The sequence below is a fragment of the Chrysemys picta genome, chromosome 2 (genome assembly GCF_011386835.1).
Source record: "Chrysemys picta bellii isolate R12L10 chromosome 2, ASM1138683v2, whole genome shotgun sequence".
Lineage (NCBI taxonomy): Eukaryota > Metazoa > Chordata > Testudines > Emydidae > Chrysemys > Chrysemys picta.
In genome coordinates, this window is record NC_088792.1 from 159,194,293 (window position 1) to 159,217,885 (window position 23,593).

Here is a 23,593-nt window from a genome sequence, read left to right on the forward strand (position 1 = left end):
CATCAGATCAGGATTAAACAAAGACTGTGAATGGCTATCCAACTACAGAAGCAGTTTCTCCTCCCTTGGTGTTCACACCTCAACTGCTAGCAGAGCACCTCACCCTCCCTGATTGAACTAACCTCGTTATCTCCATACTGATTTATACCTGCCTCTGGAGATTTCCATTACTTGCACCTGAAGAAGTGAGGTTCTTACCCACGAAAGCTTATGCTCCCAATACTTCTGTTAGTCTCAAAGGTGCCACAGGACCCTCTGTTGCTTTTTACAGATTCAGACTAACACGGCTACCCCTCTGATACTTAATCTCATTCTGGTTCCTTGATCCTTTGAGATAGGGTGGCTAATGTTTCCTGATTTTTGTGAGCAAGCCACTGATCTAATAGACTCAAAGGGCTGAATGCACATTGGGCCACAAGTCAAACCTCAAAAGGTCCTGTGACCAAGCAATTTTAAGCATGATTTATCCTGCCACAAAGTGAATCAAGTGACCACTTGGGGGAAAAAAAAAGTACTCTAAAGATAAAAATTGTTCTTATTTCCCATGGTTGAAATTGTTGCTAGATTGCTTTGAGGACATTATTGGAGAGGCTAACCTTTGCTTTAAGAGATTCTTAGTAGTAAGCTAAAATGGCCCAAAGCAAACTCTGTTTTAATCCCATCTGAGTCTCAGATCTCATGCTGGGATTTTAATCTTTGATCACATCTTCCAAGCTATTTTAGAACTCCTAAAGCAGTGGAAATAAGAGAATTTGCCTTTTAGAATTAACGTTGTATTCTTAGATCAGGCTGCATAATGGATTGGCACATAAGATTAATCAAGAACCAATCCATCAAAAGACAGGTTCTTTTCATGTGATTCACACTATTGGTATAAACAGACACATGGACAAAACTGGAATGATTGTGCAACAATAGCTCTCCTGCTAGAAGTGTTAGTGACACTTGAGCCCAAATTCACACAGTTTCCTAGCATGGTTATAGAGCCATACTTTGCGTTCCCAATCACAATAACCCCTTCCACAGCTCATCTCCCACCAACCCTCCCCCCCCCCCCCCCCCCCACAAAAAAACCCCCACAACTATGCTATATCAAGTCTGGACCACATTTCATAACTGTGTTTAAGCATACTTATCTTTGTACTTTAGGATCTAAGCAGGATTCCTCAAAAGGGAAACCTTTTAGTGGGTACACTCCAATTTTTTTCTAAACGAACAGAAAATGCAGGACCAACTGAAGGTTTAATTCTGGCATGCAGAAGACGTTCATGAATATGACACGTTCCAGCTTACTGGGTATGCATTACCTAATGTGCTTCCCTGTTTTATTCAGGGCATTCACCCAAAATGCCAAATTTTAATGCCAGTTCGTTTGAATCTATTATTATTTTCTACGTACACTTCCTCTTTCAAGGAGGAGCTGGCACTTGCTCAGACAGTCCGGGCTGTTGGTGAACTCGACCAAGGCTTTTTCTGCCTGGAGCCGTGTCGCGGTGTCTGTAGTTTCATACAGCTGCTTGCACAGGTTCTCTAGCTGGGCTAGGCTCTGTAATGGAATGACCACAGGGGAAAAAAAAAATCAGTTAAAACAATTTCTTTTTACAGTTTTGTCAGATAGCGACTCAGCCGTGCAACCCATCTCATCTTTTTTAGGGAATGAGTATGTTGAAATTATACCTGGCTTTTCAGCCCATGCTACTTTTTTTAGACGTTTCATGGCCATCTTCACCTGAATTAGGCACAAAACAATTGCTGCTTGATGGGCACATGAGAAATCCCCTCGCACTACAATCCTGTACAAGAGCAACAGATAGCCTGCCAGACACCCTACCTAAGAATGTGTCTTGCACCATCTCCCTACCCCTCCCTAGCATATTGCAAGAGAGCGAATTCCAGAGCTCTGCCACTCACTCCCAGGAGTTCAACTTTTATCCAGAGTGTGGCCTTTTTCTTAATGTATTGCGGATGGTCAGGAGCCTGGGTTCTATTCCCAACTCTACCACATGCTTCTTGAGTGAACTTTAATAAGTCACACCTTTGTATCTCTGGCCCCAATCCCACAATAAGCTCCATGCAGATGGAGTCATATGCCTGCATGGAACCCCACTGACTTCGATGGGGTCTGCCCACCTAGCAATGACAGGATCAGAGTCCTAGTTTTCTCACCTGTAAAATGGGGATATAACACTTACCTACGATGCAGGGTTACCAAGAGGCTAGAGCCATTAGCTTGTAAGTCATAGATCTTTTTATAGAAGGAGTTATGCAATCACTATGCACACCTATGGTTCTCTATTATACTAATAAAAGTAGGATACGGATTTGGGGGTGGGGGCAGAAAGAGGGGCAAGCTGAACCAATTCTGCGATATTCTATCTTGAAAAGTAAAGAAGCCTTTACCACAATGGGACGCTAATTGCTTTTCTGTGGCCAACATTCCTTTTCCTTTCCACTCCAAAAACCCCACTAATTCCTTCAGTTACTGATGCTCCCATCACATCAGCCCTTCAAAATATAACAAGTTACAGAGCTTCCTCCAGGAGAATCACTAACGTAGTTCCAAATATCAGGTATCCCAGGGGCATTTTCACAATCATTTTTGCTGCTTCTTTTGCTTTCAGACTACACACAACAAGCTTTCCATTATACCCAATCCACTACTGGCCAGGGAGCAGGAGTAACTACGTGTCTTCTTGAACAGGTAGCTACCGTGTAATAGCATCATGTATTGCTGCCAAGACAGCTTGCCAGCCTGAACATCGCTATGAATGTATCTTTTGAGCTGGTGCCCTTCCTATCCCCCTACTCTTTACTGTCATTCTTGCCTCTAAACTTCGGTCTTCGCTCTCAGAATAAACTACTCTCTGCACACACTAAAACCTCTCTACTAAGAAGGTCCTTAGAATTACGCTGAAGTTATTTAAAAGTACAGATTATTAGCACAGCTTCCCCTCCACCATACATGTCTCCCTCCTTCTCCAGCGTAGGACTGGAAGCATTCTGTGCTTCGTAAACATTTTTAATTTATTTGCTACCAAAGGATTTCTAATATTAAAATTTCAGCTTGTTTTCCTCCCTTAAGTTCCAAGCGTTTGTGCCTGGGACTGAAGGATCAGGAACACGGAACACTGCATTACAGAGATGTTTTATCAGGGGAGGAACTCAATAGGATAGGGGAAGAGAGAAAGAACTTCTTGAGGGGTGAGAGATGAGATGGGATCAGTAAAAAAGGCTGAATGCTTGAGAATGAAAACCCAGTGTGTTATTCCAAGTATATTTATATAGCCTTTGTCAGTGTGTCTCCTAACACCTCCCCCTCTCACCCCAGATGGCTACTGGTAAGCAATGAATCTCTGAGCTGCATGATTAGTTTAAGGTCTTGGTTTTGACCTATGACAGCCCTGTCTGGCTTGAGACCTGCTTGCTGGAGAGACCCTACCTTCCCATTCAGTACTGACTGACTGAGTCAGCAGAGGCACTCCAACTGGAGTCCCCCTCCTCTGTTTAAGAAAGAATTGCCAGCAAGATATTCTCTATGAAAGGCCTTCAAATACTCAAATTTCAGAATTTATTCCTCCTCCCTCCATCCCATAATCCAAAATGGATTATATCTGTAAATCCCATCCATTTACTCAGGTTCCTATGGAACAAAAGACAGCTGACATTTGTGGGTGAAATGTGGTGTTTTGAGTTTGATTTTCTCTCTGGTTCTAGAGGAGATTATTTTTATCAACTCTTAGACTATTTTAATTGAAGTAAGCGCTATCTAGAGCTCATATGGGATTATATATTTCAATACAGTTTCCTTGCGAAGGTGGCCTCTGACTATTCATATTATTATTTCAAATTTCTGGAGAATCTAATTTCTCTTCCACCCCAACTACGTTTATCGCTGTTACCCTCCAATGTTATGCAAAGGTGGATACACTGTTTGTTGGAGGATTTTGTCTCAGATCGGCTACATTCTTGAGAATACAAGTCTATGATCTGGTCTACTTTAGAAAAGTTGCACTGGTGTGACTAAATCAATTTTAAAAATCTATCAATGCATACCCCTAACATTCAAGTACTTAAACGGGTTTAAACCTCACTTGAATTGATTTAGCTTAATTCACTAAATTTACGAATTTATACTGATTTATCTTAAGGAAGGTTTAAACTGGTTTAAGTGCGTCTATAGAGGTTTGCATAGGTGGAATTAAATTAATTTAAAATCAATTTAATTCTCCTGGTGCAACTTGTCTAATATACATCTACACTGACTTCAGTTTGTATTTGTAAGTGGTGACCTTTTGTTTTTAAAATAAATCTGTGTGTTTATTACCTGTAGTTGAGCAAGAGATTGTTGTTTCATTCAACAGTCTAAATTAAGGCTACGTCTACACTAGAAACTTCAAAGCGCTGCCGCGTGTGACTGTGGTCATGCACGAGTGCTGGGAGACAGCTCTCCCAGCGCTCCTGGTAATCCACCTCCATGAGAGGAACGGCTCCCAGCGCTTGGAGCCTGTCCACACTAGCACTTTAAAGTGCTCAAACTTGCTGCGCTCAGGGGGGTGATTTTTCACCCCCCCTGAGCACAGCAGTTTGAGCACTATAAAATGTAAGTGCAGATAAGTCCTTAGTTTCCTTGAAACAAAAGCTGCCACTGTGCTCTCAAACAAATGGACATGTGCAATGCTATGTCTGCTGTAAAATCGCTTACCTCACTCCCATGTCTCAGATCAAGATTAAGATTCAAGGCGGCTCTGATCTGGTAGAAGACCGCTGGCGCCCTTCACAGGCACACTCTCATGCGGCCTCAGAGATCAGTTTCACATCTTCTCAAATAACACTGGTCTACAATTTTTGAGAAGTCATCTGCTTCAGAGATAAAATGTGCTATTTATTATGTATTTTGATGTGCTGAATTCAAATATGACAATTAAAACAACTGGCTACTGTTTAAGATATTTAAGTTTTTACATTTTATGTCTGTGTATATTGTGTAGATAGTAGAGTTTTAATCATAAATTGTAAACCTAGGTCTTTTCGTGTGTTTATGGTTGCTTTACATGATAATATTTCACCTGTCCTGTTTATGTAACACTTTAAAAATCAGCAAAAGGATTATATAAATAAAATTTATTATGAAACAAAAGGCAAAAAACTATTACGTACATAGTTTAGTCCTATTCAGTGTCTACTCGGCGCTTCTTGGCTTGTCTCTTGTATTCATTAAATGGAGCATCTCTTGTCACTGTCCAGCAATAGTCTGCAAGCACTGATGGGCTCCATTTGCCCTGATAGCGTTCCTCCATTGTTGCAATGTCCTGGTGAAATCGCTCGCCGTGCTTGTCGCTCACTGCTCCGCAGTTCGGTGGAAAAAAAAATCTAGATGAGAGTGCAAAAAATGTATCTCTAGTGACATGTTGCAACCAAGGCTTTTGTTTGCCTTGAGGAGGTTTTCCACCAACAACCTGTAGTTGTCTCCCTTGTTGTTTCCGAGAAAATTTATTGCCACTAACTGGAAGGCTTTCCATGCCCTCTTTTCCTTGCCACGCAGTGCATGGTCAAATGCATCATCTCGAAGAAGTTCACGAATCTGAGGACCAACAAAGACACCTTCCTTTATCTTAGCTTCACTTAACCTTGGAAATTTTCCACAGAGGTGCTTGTGTTTTGTCAATGGCCTTGACAAAGTTCTTCATCAGACCCAGCTTGATGTGTAAGGGTGGTAACAAAATCTTCCTGGATTCAACAAGTGGTGGATGCTGAACACTTTTCCTCCCAGGCTTCAATGACTGTCGGATTGGCCAATCTTTCTTGATGTAGTGGGAATCTCTTGCACGACTATCCCATTCGCAGAGAAAACAGCAGTACTTTGTGTATCCAGTCTGCTGACCAAGCAAGAGAGCAACAACCTTCAAAATCGCCACAAAGCTGCCACTGATGTTGGTCATAGTTTATGCACCTCAAAAGTTGTTTCATATTGTCATAGGTTTCCTTCATATGGACTGCATGACCAACTGGAATTGATGGCAAAACATTGCCATTATGCAGTAAAACAGCTTTAAGACTCGTCTTCGATGAATCAATGAACAGTCTCCACTCATCTGGATCGTGAATGATGTTGAGGGCTGCCATCACACCATCGATGTTGTTGCAGGCTACAAGATCACCTTCCATGAAGAAGAATGGGACAAGATCCTTTTGACGGTCATGGAAACCCTAACATCGCCTGCCAGGAGATTCCACTGCTGTAGTCTGGAGCCCAACAGCTTTGCCTTACTCTTGGGTAATTCCAAATCCCTGACAAGGTCATTCAGTTCACCTTGTGTTAGGAGGTGTGGTTCAGAGGAGGAGGATGGGAGAAAATGTGGGTCCTGTGACATTGATGGTTCAGAAGTTTCATCCTCTTCCTCGTCTGACTCAAGTGAGAATGATTTTGGTGCATCAGGAACCGGCAGTCCTTCTCCGTGGGGTACTGGGCGTATAGCTGATGGAACGTTTGGATAATGCACAGTCCACTTTTTCTTCTTTGACACACCTTTCCCAACTGGAAGCACCATGCAGAAGTAACAATTGCTGGTATGATCTGTTGGCTCTCTCCAAATCATTGGCACTGCAAAAAGCATAGATTTCCTTTTCCTGTTCAACCACTGGCGAAGATTTGTTGCACAAGTGTTGCAGCATGTGTGTGGGGCCCACCTCTTGTCCTGATCTCCAATTTTGCAGCCAAAATAAAGGTGATCGGCTTTCTTAACCATAGTGGTTATACTGCGCTTTTGGGATGCAAAAGTCACTTCACCACAAACGTAGCAGAAGTTATCTGCACTGTTCACACAAGTACGAGGCATCTCTGCTCACTTTGGCTAAACAGAAATGTGTCCCTTTGCAAAATCAAACACTGACAAATAAGAGAGCACGACACTGTATGATTTCTAGAGCTGATATAGGGCAATTTGTTCAGCAGAGTGATGTAAGCTTCGTTATGATTACATCATCCATGACTTCTAGGAATAACATGATGCAATTCATATCATGTATGATGCAATACCAGCTTCAGATTGCATCATTCATTGTTTTGCCAAAAAAGCAAGTACTGTCCAAACCCAGTCATAGATTTATTCATAGATCCAGTCAAAGATGTATTTTAGTCATTTCTGGTTTAAATTGAGATCCCTTCCCTTTATAACTCACTTATCCTCCGCCATTCCCAAGTCAAGGGTCGTATATACTGACCCAATAGCATATCTTGAAAACTAGAGCCAATCAACAATTTTAAGCATCATTTTCGTTCTCAGTGACCCAGAATTAGTAAAGTTTGACTACATTTATTTCAGAAGCATTTTGGCTGTAGAGCAGTGTAATCAAGAGGAAAATTTCCACTAATCAAATCCCAGAAAGTATTTTGAATCTTGTGAAATCTACTTTGTTTTCAAGTTTTAAGTGGCTCTTTTTAACTCATACCCAAAGGTATCAGTTCAAGATGTTTAACTCCAGAGACACAGTTCTGCCCAAGGGCCTACTGAACAAGAGAATCACACAAATCCCAGTGTCTCCCCAAATGAGAAGCCAAGGATATATTGGCATAGAGTTTAAAATGAGCACTGCTATGCTCAGTGAGAACATATTGCAATAAAAGATAAGGTAAGTAGCAATGAAGACTGTTTTATTACAGTACAATCCAACTGGTATATCCCAATAGAAGAAAGAATGTACCAATTAAGCAATCGAAGGCTCATTGGAAATAGGTCATTCTGGAAAATGTTCACTTATTTCCATGAATTGCTTTATAAATAATTAATGTCTACAGCACTGAAGAATTACAACAAAACTAGCTTACTGCAGGGCTTTAGGCAGGACACTCATACCACTGATGTTCAAACCAAAGCAGGCCAGTAACAACCTCTCTTTTCTGGGGGTGAACATTACTGGATTAACACACATGTCCTTCTTCCCACTTTGGAAACCTGGGTTCAGGTAGTGGCGAAAGTCACAAGTATAATGAGTTAGGTCATTTTAGTCTCATATCGCTAAATCTACAGGGCACACTGGAACAATGCAGAAGAATCAGTAATCTTGGCTCAAGAGAAATCTAGCAATGGAGTAGAAGCGGGTGCTGCAGGACAACACTACAGTACCTCAGTAGAGCTGTATGGGGAGAGCTTGCAAAGTTCCTGTTCATATTATGCCTTGCCTTTGAGAGCACTCTCAATAGGCCACTTTCACAAGCACCAAGTTAGTCAGAGTTCAAGACTAGAAGAGTCTGTGACGGGTTGAATCACAGAAACCCCCTTGGGAGCTGCCACCTAATGTACCAAGACTACTTCTATTCCTGTTTTCCCTGCCAGCTCAGGACTCCAGCACCCTGTCTTGCTGAGCCAGACACTCCCGTCTGCTCCAACACAGACCCAGGGTCTGAATTACTTGCCCCAAAGCTGAAGGTTTACCTGAAAACAGCTCACAGAAGTGTGCTTGTCTTTAGCACTCAGCTGTCCAACTCCCAATGGGGTCTAAACCCAAATAAATCCGTTTTACCCTGTATAAAGCTTATACAGGGTAAACTCAAATTGTTTGCCCTCTATAACACTGATAGAGAGATATGCACAGCTGTTTGCTCCCCCAGGTATTAATACATACTCTGAGTTAATAAGGAAAAAATGATTTTATTAAATACAGGAAGCAGGATTTAAGTGGTTCCAAGCAGTAACAGACAGAACAAAGTAAGTCACCAAGCAAAATAAAATAAAATGTGCAAATCTATGTCTAATCAAAACACTGAATACAGATAAGATCCTCACCAGTTCCAGAATGCTCCCTTTTACAGGCTAATCTCCTTTTAGCCTGGGTCCAGCAATCACTCACACCCCCTGTAGTTACTGTCCTTTGTTCCAATTTCCTTCCAGTATTCTGGGGGGTGGAGAGGCTCCTTCTTTAGTCAGCTGAAGACAAAATGGAGGGGTCTCCACGGGTTTAAATAGACTCTCTCTCTTCTGGGTGGAGACGCCCCTCCTCAGTCCTATGCAAAGTCCAGCTCCAAGATGGAGTTCTGGAGTCACCTGGGCAAGTCACATGTCCCTGCATGACTCAGTCTTTACAGGCCAAAGCCATTGCCCAGATGGTATCCTGTATGTCTCCAGGAAGACTTCTTATGTGGATTGAAGCATTCCAAGATTCATTGTTCCCCAAGTGCTTCCTTGATTAGGTACTTAACCTTACGAATTCCTTCCTAAAGAAACTGACCAAATGCCTCACAAAGCTTACTTAGAAACCAAGCAAGTATACAGCCCATATTCTTAACCTCAAGTAGAAAATGATATATGTGTACAAATAGGATGAATAGATATAGTAGACCATAACCTTTACGGAGATATGTTACATGGCACAGGCAGCACAAAACATATTCCAGTTATGTCATACATACATTTATAAGCACCCCCCCAATAAAGCCTTATGGGGTACACTGTCACAGAGTCCACTATACCTAGTCTGACCCCCTACAGAGGATAGGCCTCCCCCACCTCCCCATCCCACTAAACCCAACCACTGAAATTAGACCAAAGTATTGCAGCACTCAGAAGACTAGACTATCATGTGTCATAGGCAGAGAGATGGAGCTGCACCAATTATTGAGGTCCCTGCAATGGCAAATTTCAAATGTGGTTTTATTTACTTATAAGTCATAGTAACATTGTTTAGGGGTCTATCACCACAGAACATTAGAAAACATTACTGTTAAGTGAAAGGTCTCCTTTAAATGAAATGAAAGTCATTAGGCTGCCACTTATCCTTAAATGGGACTCTTGCAAAGGATGTAAAAACCTGGGGTGAAATTCTAGCCCCATTAAAATCAATAAGAGTTTTACCAGTGACTTCCATGGAGACAGAATTACACTCTTGGTGAGTGCTTTTGTTTGTTTGTTTTTATGATGAATGAGGCAGATCTGAAAGTTACGTGTTCTTTCAAATTTAGAAGCATCAGGAATACAGAGTCTGGTCTTCCCTAGTTTTGTTGGAGGCCCAGTGGGAGTAAGAAAAGAGGTTTATTTTTGTGTTAATATCTTAATTTTAGGGGAACAGATGTTCAGTCTTTAAACACAGGCTTCCTTTATTCAATGTGTTAATAAGTCAATGAAGTTAAAATAGGTGTTACCATATACAATCCACCAAAGAGTTTTAATCTCCTCATTAAAAATCATTTCCCTCTTAACAGTTCAATTTTCACTCTTGCCTTTTGTGATATCATTTGCACCGGCTCTGCAAACATCATAGTCTTCTAGCCTAGACCAGGACAAGAGTTTTTAAAACACTAAACAAAAACACCCTGTGGAGAATGAGGGAGATGGCTTGGTTATTTGTTAAGAAACCGCTATGTACTTCAGTTTACCTCTGATATTTGCCTGTCTCTCTGCATGCATCTAAGTAAAAAAAAAAAAAAAAAAAAATTTAAACACTGACATAGAATATCAGGGTTGAAAGGAACCTCAGGAGTTCATCTTGTCCAACCCCCTGCTCAAAGCAGGACTAATCCCCAGACAGATTTTTGCCCCAGATCCCTAAATGGTTGAACTCACAACCCTGGGTTTAGCAGGCCAATGCTCAAACCAGTGAGCTATCCAAAGGAGGCAGTTAGGTGGAACCAAGCAGGAACCTAAACAATGAGATAAGACCCCGATGGTAAACAACTAGGAGGGAGTTAAGACAACAATGGCAGGGCCAGTAAGTGGGAAGATGCTATTTTCCAGATGACAGGCACAGTTGTGGGATACCAATGCTGAAAAGCATAGAGATGGAAAAAAAGAGACTACAGTTAAAACAAGGATGGGGATACTGATTGTCTGTAGCTGCCTGGGGGTGGGGTGCTGACAGAGAAACTGCAGCAAGCAAACTGACTATCCTCATCTAGAGATGGAAGTAACAGGGGTGAGTAGAGCTTACCAAAGCTTGCAAGAAAAGATTAAGGCTTAGGTCAGAGGAAATACATGCACAAGTCTTTGTTTTAACCCCTCTCTCGGCTGTGTATCCTTGGGTAAATAAATACTTGGCTTTGAAGAAGCCGTGAGAGTCAGAGTCACTTTAATCGGTTGCTAGTCCCAGGCTCCCAGAGGGAAAGGGTTTACTGGTGCCCAACAGGTGTTGGACCTGATGTAAAGTTGGTAAACAGGGGACTGCAGATCAGAGACCCAGGCCTTGGCTACACTCGCGGATTCACAGCGCTGCCGCGGCAAGTACTCTACCTCTCCGAGGAGAATAGCTTGCAGCGCTGCAGGCGCTGATTACACTGGCGCTTTACAGCGCTGCACTCGCTGCGCTCGGGGTGTGTGTGTGTTTTTTCACACCCCTGAGCGCAGCAAGTGCAGCGCTGTGAATTGCCAGTGTAGCCAAGGCCCCAGTCTAGGAGTGGGAGGACTGTATGGTTCCACCCAGAGAGGTGAAGGTAGTGAAATATGTCAAAGGGGTGCACTGGAGAGGATCTAAAAGGGATCTAAAGTGCAGCTTGCCTCGTATCTAGACAGCCCCAAAACCTTGCTTCCCCCCAGATTTTGAAGAGATAGCCTTCTGGCCTATTGTATATACACATCAAAGCAACCAATTTTTTCCTGCTTTGTAGATCACCTGTAACATATTCAGGTATTGGATTAGATATATTAATGTGCACCAAAATAACCAGTGCAGAACAGGGCAAGTGAAGGATGAAGGAGATGCTTTTATTTGGCATTTCCTTGCATTTGTGGGTTAGAAGTAACGCCTGAATAGTAGTTTTACTGTTAATATGCTCAAACACCCAGAAAACATCCACAGAAGGCAGTACTCCAATCAGATCATTCTCTTTGATGAAAATCTTATTGATTCTAATTTTAGAAGAGAGTTTCACTGATGGATATTTATGCCCTCACGCTGGTAAAGTAATTACATGAATAAATGGACTCTCTCAACAGCCCTTGTGCTGCATTCTAGGTTTGCAGTGGTGAATTGTAAGTGAACCTCAATCTTTGTACCTTAGTGTCCTCATTTGGAAAATGAGCATCGTATTACTCACCTAACTTGTTTTGGAGAGAATAGACTGCAAGGCAAAATTAACCCTGTTAGCAAGTTCAGCCATCACAATAGAGTACAGGTGGACATGTTCTCTTGCACAAATAGAGCTCTGACATACAACAATCACAACAGAAATTGTTGATGCTCTGTTGTTGAAACGGTTGACTAAGAAGCCATTAGGATGTCACTACCAGTAACAAACAGTGAGGAATTTTGTGCAAGTTGTTCTTCCCTGGCCCACATTATGTTTATTGGAACTTTTTGCTGCACTGCAGATTTTGTCTCCTCAATTCAGCTTCTTGAGAAACTGACAAAATAATCACAGCACAAAGAAACTTTAGACAAAAACAGGAAGACTTCAAAACAAAGCCCTGTGATTCCATCTTTGCGCTAATTCCAAAGGAGTGGGAATGTGGAAGCGTCTGAAAGGGACTGAGCTGGTGTACACCGAATCTCCATGCTCTCATCATAACAAGGTGCTCCTTGCTATATGGAATGCAAAACAAATCAGTTAAGGGCAGCATACAGCTGCTACATTCAGTTATCGAATGCCCTCCTGCCAGCAGATAGAGTGCTTGCTAACAGGAGCTTGCTCTCTGATTTCTGAGCCTGTGTTACACGTGTTCTCTGCAGTGGAAGGACTCACCTTTCAAACCAGGCCTCATACCTTGTTTTGGGAAGCTACAATCCAGCAGATAAGTTTCCATCATAAATTCCACTAGCTCACCTATAATCCTCTGTAATTCAGGCAAACTGCCTGAAGAGCAGGAAAAGCAGCACACATGTGGTTGGTTGTGAAGTTCTAGCCAGAGACCTGAATCCAGAGATCTCTTAGGCCTTGGCTACACTTGCGAGTTACAGCACAATAAAGCCTCCCCCAGCACTGTAACTCACTCCCCGTCCACACTGGCAAGGTATTTACAGCGCTGTATCTCCATGGCTACAGCTCTGCATGTATTCCATCTTCCCGAGAGGAATAGTGTGTATTGCGCTGCTGCTGCAGCGCTGCGGCGCCAGCGTGGCCGCCCAATGTGCTGTGACTGGCCTCCAGAAGTATTTGGCAGTATCCCACAATGCCTGTTCTAGCCACTCTGGTCATCAGTTCAAACTCTACTGCCCTGGCCTCAGATAACCAACCATGTGACCCGCCGCCGGGAATTTTAAAAATCCCCTTCCTGTTTGCTCAGCCAGGCGTGGAGTGCTATCAGCGAATCTTTCCAGGTGACCATGCCTCCACGCGCCAAGTGAGCCCCAGCACGGAGCAATGGCGAGTTGCTGGACCTCGTCAGTGTTTGGGGGGAGGAAGCTGTCCAGTCCAGCTGCGCTCCAGCTGTAGGAATTACGATACCTTTGGGAAGGTATCAAAGGACATGATGGAAAGGGGCTATGATTGGGACGCCCTGCAGTGCAGGATTAAAGTGAAGGAGCTGCGGAGTGCCTACCGCAAAGCCCGTGACGCAAACGGCCGCTCGGGTGCTCTCCCCCCGCGACCTGCCGATTCTACAAAGAGCTGGATGCGATACTTGGGGTTAACCCCATCTCCACTCCGAGCACCACCATGGACACTTCAGAACCGGAGTTGGAGGAGGAGGAAAACGGGAGTGAGGATGGTGGGGCGGATGGAGACACCCCGGAATCCCTGGAGGCATGCAGCCAGGAGCTCTTCTCGAGCCAGGAGGAAGGTAGCCAGTCGCAGCGGCCGGTACTTAGTGGAGGACAAACAGAAGAGCAGGTTCCCGGTAAGCGGGCTTTTTCGGGAAGGAATTTTTTCGGTGCAGGCTATTTGGGAGAGGAGGGTTAGGCATGAATGCCTAGATGCGGAATAATAGTGCATTGATGTGGTTTATCACATCACGATAATCGGCCTTGGTAATCTCTTCGAATGTCTCATCCAGAACGTGTGCAATGTGCTTGCGCAGGTTTATCGGGAGAGCCACCGTGGTCCTTGTCCCAGCCAGGCTAACGTGTCCACGCCACTGTGCCACGAGGGGACCACTGCTGCACACAGGCAAGCTGCATATGGGCCAGGGTGGAAGCCGCATTGCAGTAGAAGACCCTCCCTTGCTTCCCAGGTCACCCTCAGCAGCGAGAGATCGTCCAGGACAAACTCCTGTGGAAAATGTTGGGACAGTGTTCAGTGTAGGTGCCCCCTGCAGCTGTTGGCTCTCCCCAAGGCACAGAAACCCAGAGGACAGTACAGCCCTGAAACAATCAGTCCCCCTTACTCATCATTTTGAGGCTCCCGTGAGTTGTGTGTGCTCTGTATGGGACAGGAAAATTATGCTATTGTGTAGACCCTGTGTGTGCCCTCCTTAAGTGCGGGGGAAATCATTACTCTGACTGGTATAAACAGTGCTGCCTCTGTTAAATGTTGCATTTTGCCTATACAGCTGCATCAACCTTGAGACCTCAGCCGTCCCTCTTATCACCTGCTCAGAGACTGCAAAGACTCAGGAAGAGACTGCGAAAAACCAAAGACGACATGCTGCAAGAAGTGATGTGGCAATCTATTAAAGAGAATGAAAAAGCACAGAACTGGAGGGAGAGAAAAAGCAGGATCTGCCAGGAAAACACAGCGCACCGGCGGCAAAGCACGGATCGGCTCATAAGCATCCTGGAGTGCCAAGCAGACGCTATCCAGGAGCTCGTAGCCATGCAGAAGGAGCAGTACCGCAAATGCCGCCCGCCCCCCGCAAGCCCTTGTCCCAAAACTCTTTCCCTTGTGCCCAACTGTTACCTCCAACCCCCTTTCCCCAACTTCCGGGTTCTTCACGACAACAGCTGCCTCCAACACCATTATCTTCACCACCCAGCCCTGAAAACTACAACCCTTACCCTCTGCACTCAACCCCCATCACCATGCAGTATAACTATCCTGAAGTGTAACACTCACTGCACAGCACACCAGACAGGACATAAGCGAATCTGTGATTGTACCGTTCTCCACTCCACCCCCTTGCCCTTTCTGATTCCCAAGCAGTTGTGTTTCTTTTCAATAAATGGATTTTTTGGCTTTGAAAACATTCTTTATTATTGCATAAGAGAAAAAGATTCCTTAGCCCACGAAAGCAACAGGCACTGCAAGTCTGCTTAGCAAACGCTGATTCCTAAGATTGGAACTACTGCACTTCACTCCCGTGCAGGGCACCAGATATCACTGCTGGTTTTCAGCCTCAAATTGCTCCCTCAAGGCATCCCTAATCCTTGCAGCCCCACGCTGGGCCCCCGTAATAGCCCTGCTCTCTGGCTGTGCAAATTCAGCCTCCAGGTGTTCAACCTCGGAGGTCCATGCCTGAGTGAAGCTTTCACCCTTCCCTTCACAAATATTATGGAGGGCACAGCATGCGGATATAACCGCGGGGATGCTGTGTTCGGCCAAGTCCAGCTTCCCATACAGAGATCGCCAGCGGCCCTTTAAACGGTCAAAGGCACACTCCACAGTCATTCGGCACCGGCTCAGCCTGTAGTTGAACCGTTCCTTGCTGCTGTCAAGGCTCCCTGTGTAGGGTTTCATGAGCCACGGCATTAACGGGTAAGCGGGATCTCCAAGGATCATAATGGGCATTTCAACTTCCCCTACCGTGATCTTCCGCTCTGGGAAAAAAGTCCCGGCTTGCAGCTTCCTGAACAGCCAAGCGTTCTGAAAGATGCGTGCGTCACGCACTTTTCCTGGCCAGCCTGTGTTAATGTCAATGAAACGCCCACAGTGATCCACAAGCGCCTGGAGAACCATAGAGAAATACCCCTTCTGATTAACGTACTCTGATGCTAGGTGGGGTGGTGCCAGAATAGGAATGTGCGTCCCATCTATCGCCCCTCCACAGTTAGGGAAACCCATTTGTGCAAAGCCATCCACTATGTCCTGCACGTTACCCAGAGTCACGGTTCTTCTGAGTAGGATGCAATTAATGGCCTTGCAAACTTGCATCAATACGATTCCAATGGTCGACTTTCCCACTCCAAACTGGTTTGCGACTGACTGGTAGCTGTCTGGAGTTGCCAGCTTCCAGATTGCAATAGCCGCCCACTTCTCCACTGGCAGGGCAGCTCTCAATCTCGTGTGCTTGCGCCGCAGGGTGGGGGCGAGCTCCTCACACAGTCCCATGAAAGTGGCTTTTTTCATCCGAAAGTTCTGCAGCCACTGCTCGTCATCCCAGACTTCCATGACGATGTGATCCCACCACTCGGTGCTTGTTTCCCGAGCCCAAAAGCAGCATTCCACAGCGCTGAGCATGTCCGTGAATGCCACAAGCAATTTTGTGTCGTACGTGTTACGCAGCTCGATAGCATGGTCGGACTCCTCACTCTTACTGTCACTTTGGATCTTAAGGAATAGTTCGACAGCCAAACATGATGTGCTGGTGAGACTCGTCAGCATAAGCCTCAGCAGTTCAGGCTCCATTTCCCGCAGACAGATCGCGCTGTACAGAAACCATTGAAAGATGGTGCCAGAGGTGGACGTAAACAAAGGGATTTCTGGGATGCGAAGCGATGCATCACGGGGCGTTGGGACAGGACCCAGAATGCCCCGCACCCACGCCCCCTTCCCACAACCCACAGCGCCAGAATGGGAAGAGGTGCTCTGTGGGATAGCTGCCCATAATGCACCGCTCCCAATGGCGCTGCAAATTGCCGCAAATGTGGCCACAACAATGCGCTGGCAGCTGTCAATGTGGACAGACTGTAGCGCTTTCCCTACTCAGCTGTACTAAGACAGGTTTAACTCACAGCGCTGTACAGCTGCAAGTGTAGCCAAGACCTTACTCTAGGTCCAGTAGCATATTAGATCACTAGTGAGTTTTAGTTAGACAACTACCTGTAAACTTTTTGCCAACTAATAGGTTATACAGAAGACTGCTTTATCAGTCCGGGATACATTGATAAAAATAAAACAATCTGAAAACCCCAAGGCTTGAGCTCCTCAAACAAGGCTCAAGTTAGAATTTAAAGTTTGCATTTACACTTCAGCTCCATAAACAAATTTTAATTCCTCAGATCTGAGACATTTCTGTGCTGATATCACATTTTCCTCTCTTACTGGCTAAGTCTGAAAGCGGAACAGATTAAAGATGTAGCTAAATTAAAAACAGGGAAGTCAGAGGACATTTAACCATGGATTCCTCTTTGGCCTAAAATGCAAGACTTCCTTCTCTGAATCCAGTGTCAGAAAGTGGCATCAAACAAGACATTCTAAAGGGACAAATTCCTGAAACAACCATGCTACTTAAGGTGCAGCAAGTTATCCGTACAGCTTTCCTTAACACCTGATCCATCGGTTCCACTACTTTTTCAAATGAGCTTCTCTGCTGATGTTTAAGACTACGTTTTAGTCATGGGTATTTTTAATAAAAGTCACGGACAGTAAACAAAAATTCATGGCCCGTGACCTGTCCATGACTTTTACTATATACTATATTCCAATAACACTGTTCACACGACCATGGTGTTAAGCATCTGTATCTGTCGTTTTTCACTACAAGCCTATTTTCAGTCATTTGTAACTGGCCTGGCAAAACTGACTTTGTAGAGAAGTCTGGCCATGTAAGTTCAGTCCAGAAGCAAATATACTGTTTATAAATGATCGAGTTGATTGTAAAATAGCAAGAGGTACTATGAAGTGGTAGTTCTGTTCTGCTGCATTACTCTGCTCCTGAGGAGTCAGTCTTCTGTGCATATCTGTTCAAGCAGGCTGCTGAGACAAGCAAATCCACAATAATTCTGCTTTGCCCTCCCCACAACACCATATAGCCCATTAGAAATGCCAATACCAGCAACATGGAGCTGAGGGCACACAGGGATAAAAGTTTAAGCAACGGACACACTTCTAGGACAATTCAGAACAGTCATTCTTCTGAACATCCTTAGTCATGAGGCATCTTTTTCAGTCTCCTAAGCAATAGCATGGTGCTATTCAATATTCATATTCTTTATTTGCTATGTTTTTCTGTTCTTATTGAATGAATAAGCAAGATAAGCACCTACAAAGACTAGAGAAACCACACAAGCAATTCCATTACCCATTAAGCAAGATCTTAATAATGTAGTTGCCTGTTAAAATCTACCACCTGTAGACACAATCATAGAAATGTAGACATGGAAAGGACCTTGAGAAGTCATCCAGTCCAGTCCCCTGTGCTGTGGCAGGACCAAGTAAACCTAGACTATCCCTGACAGGTGTTTGTCCAACCTGTGTTCTAAAAACCTCAACTCAAGGGAGGTTGTAGAATCCCCATCAAAGCCCATTCCAGAGCTTAAGCTATCCTTATATTTAAGAAAGTTTATTAATATCTAACCTCAAATCTCCCTTGCTGCAGATTAAGCCATTACTTCTTGTCCTACCTTCAGAAGACACAGAACAATTGATCTCAGTGCTCTTTATAACAGTCCTTAACATATTTGTAGACTGTTACCAGGCCCCTCCGGAGTCTTAGTTTCTCAAGACTAAACATGCCCCCCCCCCCCTCCATCCCCAAGGTCAGGTTTTCTAAACCGTCTCTCATTTTTCTTATTCTCCTCTAGACTCTCTCCATTTTGTCAACATCTTTCCTGAAATGTGGTGCACAGAATTGGATACATTAGTCCAGCTGAGGCCTCTCCAGTGCCAAGTAGAGAGGGACAATTACTTGCTGTGTCCAACATACAGCTCTCCTGTTAATACATCCCAGAATTATATTTGCCTTTTTTGCAGCTGCATCACGTTGATGACTCATATTCAATCTGTGATTCACTATAAACCTTAGATCTTTTTCAGTAGTACTACCATGTAAGCCCATTATTCCCCATTTTGTAGTTGTCTATTTGATTTTTCCTTCCTAAGTGAAGTACTTTGCCCTTGTCTATTGAATTTCATCTTTGTGATTTCAGATTAATTCTCCAGTTTCTCAAGGTTGTTTTGAATTTGAATCCTACCCTCCAAAGTGCTTGCAACCTCTTCCATCTTGGTGTCATCTGCAAATTTTATAAGCATACTCTATACTCCATTACCCAAGTCATTAATGAAAATATTGACTAGTACTGGATCCAGGATTGACCCCTGCAGGTCCCACTAGATATATCCTCCCTGTTTGACAGTGAACCATTCATAACTACTCTGAGTATAAACTGGTTGAAAGATCTGAACCCATCTTATAATAATTTAATCTAGACCACATTTCCTTAACTTGCTTATGACACTGTCATGTGGGACTGTGTCAAAAGCCTTACTAAAAAAATCAAGATGTGATATATCTACTACTTCCCTGTCAAGGAAGAAAATTAGGTTGGTTTGGCATGATTTGTTCTTGACAAAGCCATGCTAACTATTCCTTTTAGCCCTAGTATCCGCCAGGTGCTTACAAATGGATTGTTTAGCAATTTGTTCCAGTATTTTTTCAGGTATCCAAGTTAGGCTGACTGGTCTAAAATTCCCAGGTCCTCTTTGTTCCCCTTTTTAAAGTTAGGTAGTATGTTTGCCCTTCTTCAGTCTCTGGGACCTCAGCCAACCTCCAGGAGTTCTCAAAGATAATTGCTAACGGTTCTGAGTTAGATTCAGCTAGCTCTCAAGTACCCGAGGATGAATTTCATCAGGCCTGGCTCCTTTGAATACATCCAACTTATGTAAGTATTCTTTAACTGGTTCTTTCCCTATTTTGGTTTGTCTTCCTTCCCCCTGAGTTGTTAATATTAACTGTGTTGAGCATCTAATCACCACTCAACTTTAGCGAAGACTGAAGCAAAATAGACATTAAACACCTCAGTGTTCTTGATATCACCAGTTATTAGCTCTTCTTTGCCGCTAAGTAGAGGGCCTACACTTTCCTTCTTCTTTCTCTTGCTTCTAATGTGTTTAAAGAACATCTTCTTATTGCCTTTTATGTCCCTAGCTAGGTTTAACTCATTTTCTGCAAGATCTTAATAAAATACCAGTTATTTTCACAATGACAATGGACCAGATTCTCAGCTGCTGTAAGTCAGCATAGCTGCATTGGCTTCAATAGAGCGATGACAATGTACACAATCTGAAGGAGAGGCCCTATATATGAACTATTAAACATTTATCTAATATTATACTTCCAAAGTTAAAAACAAAAGGATACACTTAAAAAAATTGACAACCAACTGTATATAGTTTCACACTACGGTCCATTCTTTAATATTTTGTTAGAGGCCTGGATATAACATTTTCCTCCTAATGAATGGCCTCTCTGCCCTCTGGCAAACATTGATTCTTCTCCTCCAGTGTTCTGAACTTTGTTGAAATAAACACAGCTCCTTTTGTTTAACACTGTTTTCCACTTATCATGACAAATCATCCTTTTTTGTACACAAAACATGATCAGTGTCAGCCTAGCACTCAGAATAAGGTTTGTTAGTTAGGCTAACTAACCAAGCTAAGTTTGTTAGTAAACATACATGAATGGTTAGGAAAAATTATAGTTATTCCATCTGCTTTCAATCTTTAAAAAGTTTTTCAATGAAATAGAAGAAAAAAAGATATGGAATCAGGACCTCCACGATCTTGAACTTTTGAGCAAAGTTTCAAGTTGGACTGCCGATGTCCATTTAAAAGATAGGCTAAACCACAACAACAGCCTGACGAGCTATTACTAGCTCCAATGTTGCAGGCAGCAGTACTGAAATTCCTTTTTTAGCGATTGTTCACTGCTTAGCAGGTAGAAATGCAGGCCAGCTGGAGCTGAAAGGGAAAAGATTTTGGGTAGGTCTACAATGGAGATGGAAGGTGAGAGTTCCAAGCTCAAGCAGACACACCTGCCTTTGCTCTGATCCAGCTAGTGCACTAAAAACAGAACGGTTGCTGTATGGTGCAAGGGGCTAGCTGCCTGAGTATGAGCCCGTCTGAGACCCTAGGACTGCATTCAGGGTAGCTACACTTCACAGCTAGCACACTAACCATTGATCGCGCTCATGTGAGTATGTCTACTTAAGCTGGAAATTACACCTTCCAGCTTTAGTGACGACATACCCATAATCACTCTACAATTCCTGAGCATATGCTGTGATGTATAACAAATGTTCAAGCAGAGGTGAACAAAGGAAAGAAAGATGAAGATTTGATTAATTTAAAACTCGATCAACAGGCAGAAACATTACCGCTATCCAACCCCAGAAGAGTCTGCAAAAAACTGTCCTTGTTGGGGATGAAAGTTAACACACTATCATGCCATTTAACACACAAGCTTTCCTTTCCACTTTGGAAGCCTAGGTTCCAACTGTAGCATAAGCGACAAGGTGAAGTCGTTTTAGCCTCTGAAGGGCAATAGGTCCATATCTATAAATTCACAGTGCAGTTGGGAACAATGCAGAGGAATTAGCAATCTACTCAGGAGAAACAGGAGGTGCACGAGAAAGCATGCAGAGCCCTGGTAAAGTTGTGGAGAGGACGGGGAGCTTGCACAGCCCCTATTCTCAATGGCCCCCATTCAGAAAAGCATGTAAGCATGTGCTTGAAGTTCCTATGCCTATGATCTTAGAAGCATCATCAGTTTACTACTTTCACAAGCACCAAATTCAAAACACTGAAACTATTCCTGCCCATTCCTCTGGAGAGCTTTATTTTAATTTTCTGTCACAATAATGTTGCTGTCAAGGTTCATCATCATATACAGTATACAACATTAGAAGATACTACCATTAAGTCTCCGGGCTTGTCTAACTTTCCTGAGTGTGTCTGTGCAAAGTGATAACACTGTCAATTTAATGCACATTGGATTAAATCTGGACTAAACCAGTCTAAGGCCACTTTACTTCCAAACGACAAGCTCCACATGGGGGTTTAGTGCACATTAGCTTCACATCTTTAGTTAATTCATCTTAACTTTGAGTGTCCCCATGTAGACATGCCTCATGTTAAAATTAGCCTGACACTCCCTTAGCTTGCCCAAAGTATCCAAGTGCAGAAGGGACATCATGTAAAGGAATCTTTTATGGCACATATACAGGAATACCAAAGCACAACAGGGCAACTGAAGGATGGAGTGGATGGCTGAACTTGGAATTTCCTTGTATTTGTCAGATTCAGTCCATGAATGGCAATATTATGTTTCAACTGAATGTGCTCAACAGCCAGAAAACATTTGCACTACACACTGTAATCCAATCAGATGACATTCTCTGATGAAAATCTTTTAGGTGCTATTTTAGGGAGATCCTCACTGATGGATATTTCTCTCCTCGCATGCCTTAACTAGATCACCTATTCCATTAATAAGCAGAACACTTCAACTGTTCCAATGCTATATTCCAAGTTTGCAATGCTAAGCCTTCAGCATACTCTACCAAAGTTGCAGTGAAAGAATACAGGAGTTTCTTCTCCCTCCTCCAGCAGAGACCAAGAGAAAAATCAGACTAGCTTTCCTCTAGCAGTAACTAATTTTCTGAATGTTGCATGATCTGCTGTTAGGAGTAACAAATAGGTGGGGATTATTTAACTTCAGAGACTAGGCAATATCTGGTGTTTTTAACCAACATTAAAATACCATGTAGTATAGTGATTATGTAGAGCAGGAACCCTGTATATATTAGATAAGGGCTAAAGTGTGAGACAGCAAAGTATTCAAAAGTTAATATGCTAGTTGAGTTCTACAATTTAAACACAAACAATACTAAAATGAGTGGAAGACACCTAAGCAGAAGGGGACCCAAAGGAGAGAGGATGTCATAAGTTACAAAAGCTTATGTCCATCACAGCTTTCATTCAAGAAATGCTCTTTATAAACACTAAACCTCACAACACACTTGAGATCGGAAACGATCCATTTAACATGTGTGGAAACAGAGGCAGAGCAGTTAACTGACAGTGTCAAATGGACGAGCATCCAGTAATCCTGGCTGCCGATGTTCTGTTCTTGTCACTAGACGATACTTCTACTTAGTAACACACTACTTTGCAACAGTGTCACAGCAACTTAGGTTGCCAATTTGGACACAAAGAAGAGAAAAACTGAGTCACTCAAAGTAGTGAGGAGGGCATCAACTCTCTCCCCTGCCAATGCAGGATTGTTCCCAAAGTTACAGTATTGTAAAATACTCTGTTGTAAACACTCTACTTAGAGGCCTAAAGTATCCTATGTAAAAGTGGTAAAATGTCAAATTTCTCTTATATTTCACACTGTGTTAAGTAAGGCCATAAGATAGCTTGAAACTTCAGTCATTTCTTAGATGGAGTATTTGTTATAACCTCATGTTTAAACGTCTCTGATCTAGGAGTGAATTCTTCATATAACCACATCTCGTGACACCATAGGACACTAGATGAAAAAGCAAACCACTATCACATCCACATTTGCTAACAGTTCTGCACACTCACCGTTTCTCTGATTAAATACTTAACTCATTTAGCATTTCCATTTTCTAGTAAATTATGTTTAAGTTTTCCTCCCCTAGTCTTCCTGTTATCTTCGCTGCACACAAATGATCAGGATTACAATTTATTTGTAAACAAGCATTTTATTGCACACACCGGATGCATGCTGAAGACTTTCCATGTTACATGGATGGTATTTTCTAAATGTGGGGTGAAACTGATTAAAGTAAAATGTAACAATAGTGTATTGAGTCAGTAACTATTCACACT

At 43.1% G+C, this 23,593-nt stretch overlaps 1 protein-coding gene across 5 annotated transcripts in view; it reads right to left on the bottom strand.

The window, feature by feature from the left end:
• The window catches only part of XPO7 (exportin 7), an 86,248-nt gene that overhangs the window by 42,375 nt on the left and 20,280 nt on the right, over nucleotides 1-23,593 (bottom strand). For 4 of the 5 annotated variants that reach the window (XM_008168652.4, XM_024105546.3, XM_065584602.1 and 1 more), the window contains exon 2: nucleotides 1,400-1,546. In XM_008168652.4, coding sequence (XP_008166874.2) covers nucleotides 1,400-1,546 — 147 coding nt within the window. Of the gene's footprint in view, nucleotides 1-1,399; nucleotides 1,547-4,702; nucleotides 4,966-23,593 lie in introns of those variants that run through there. The other variant, XM_065584604.1, reaches the window with a different exon arrangement.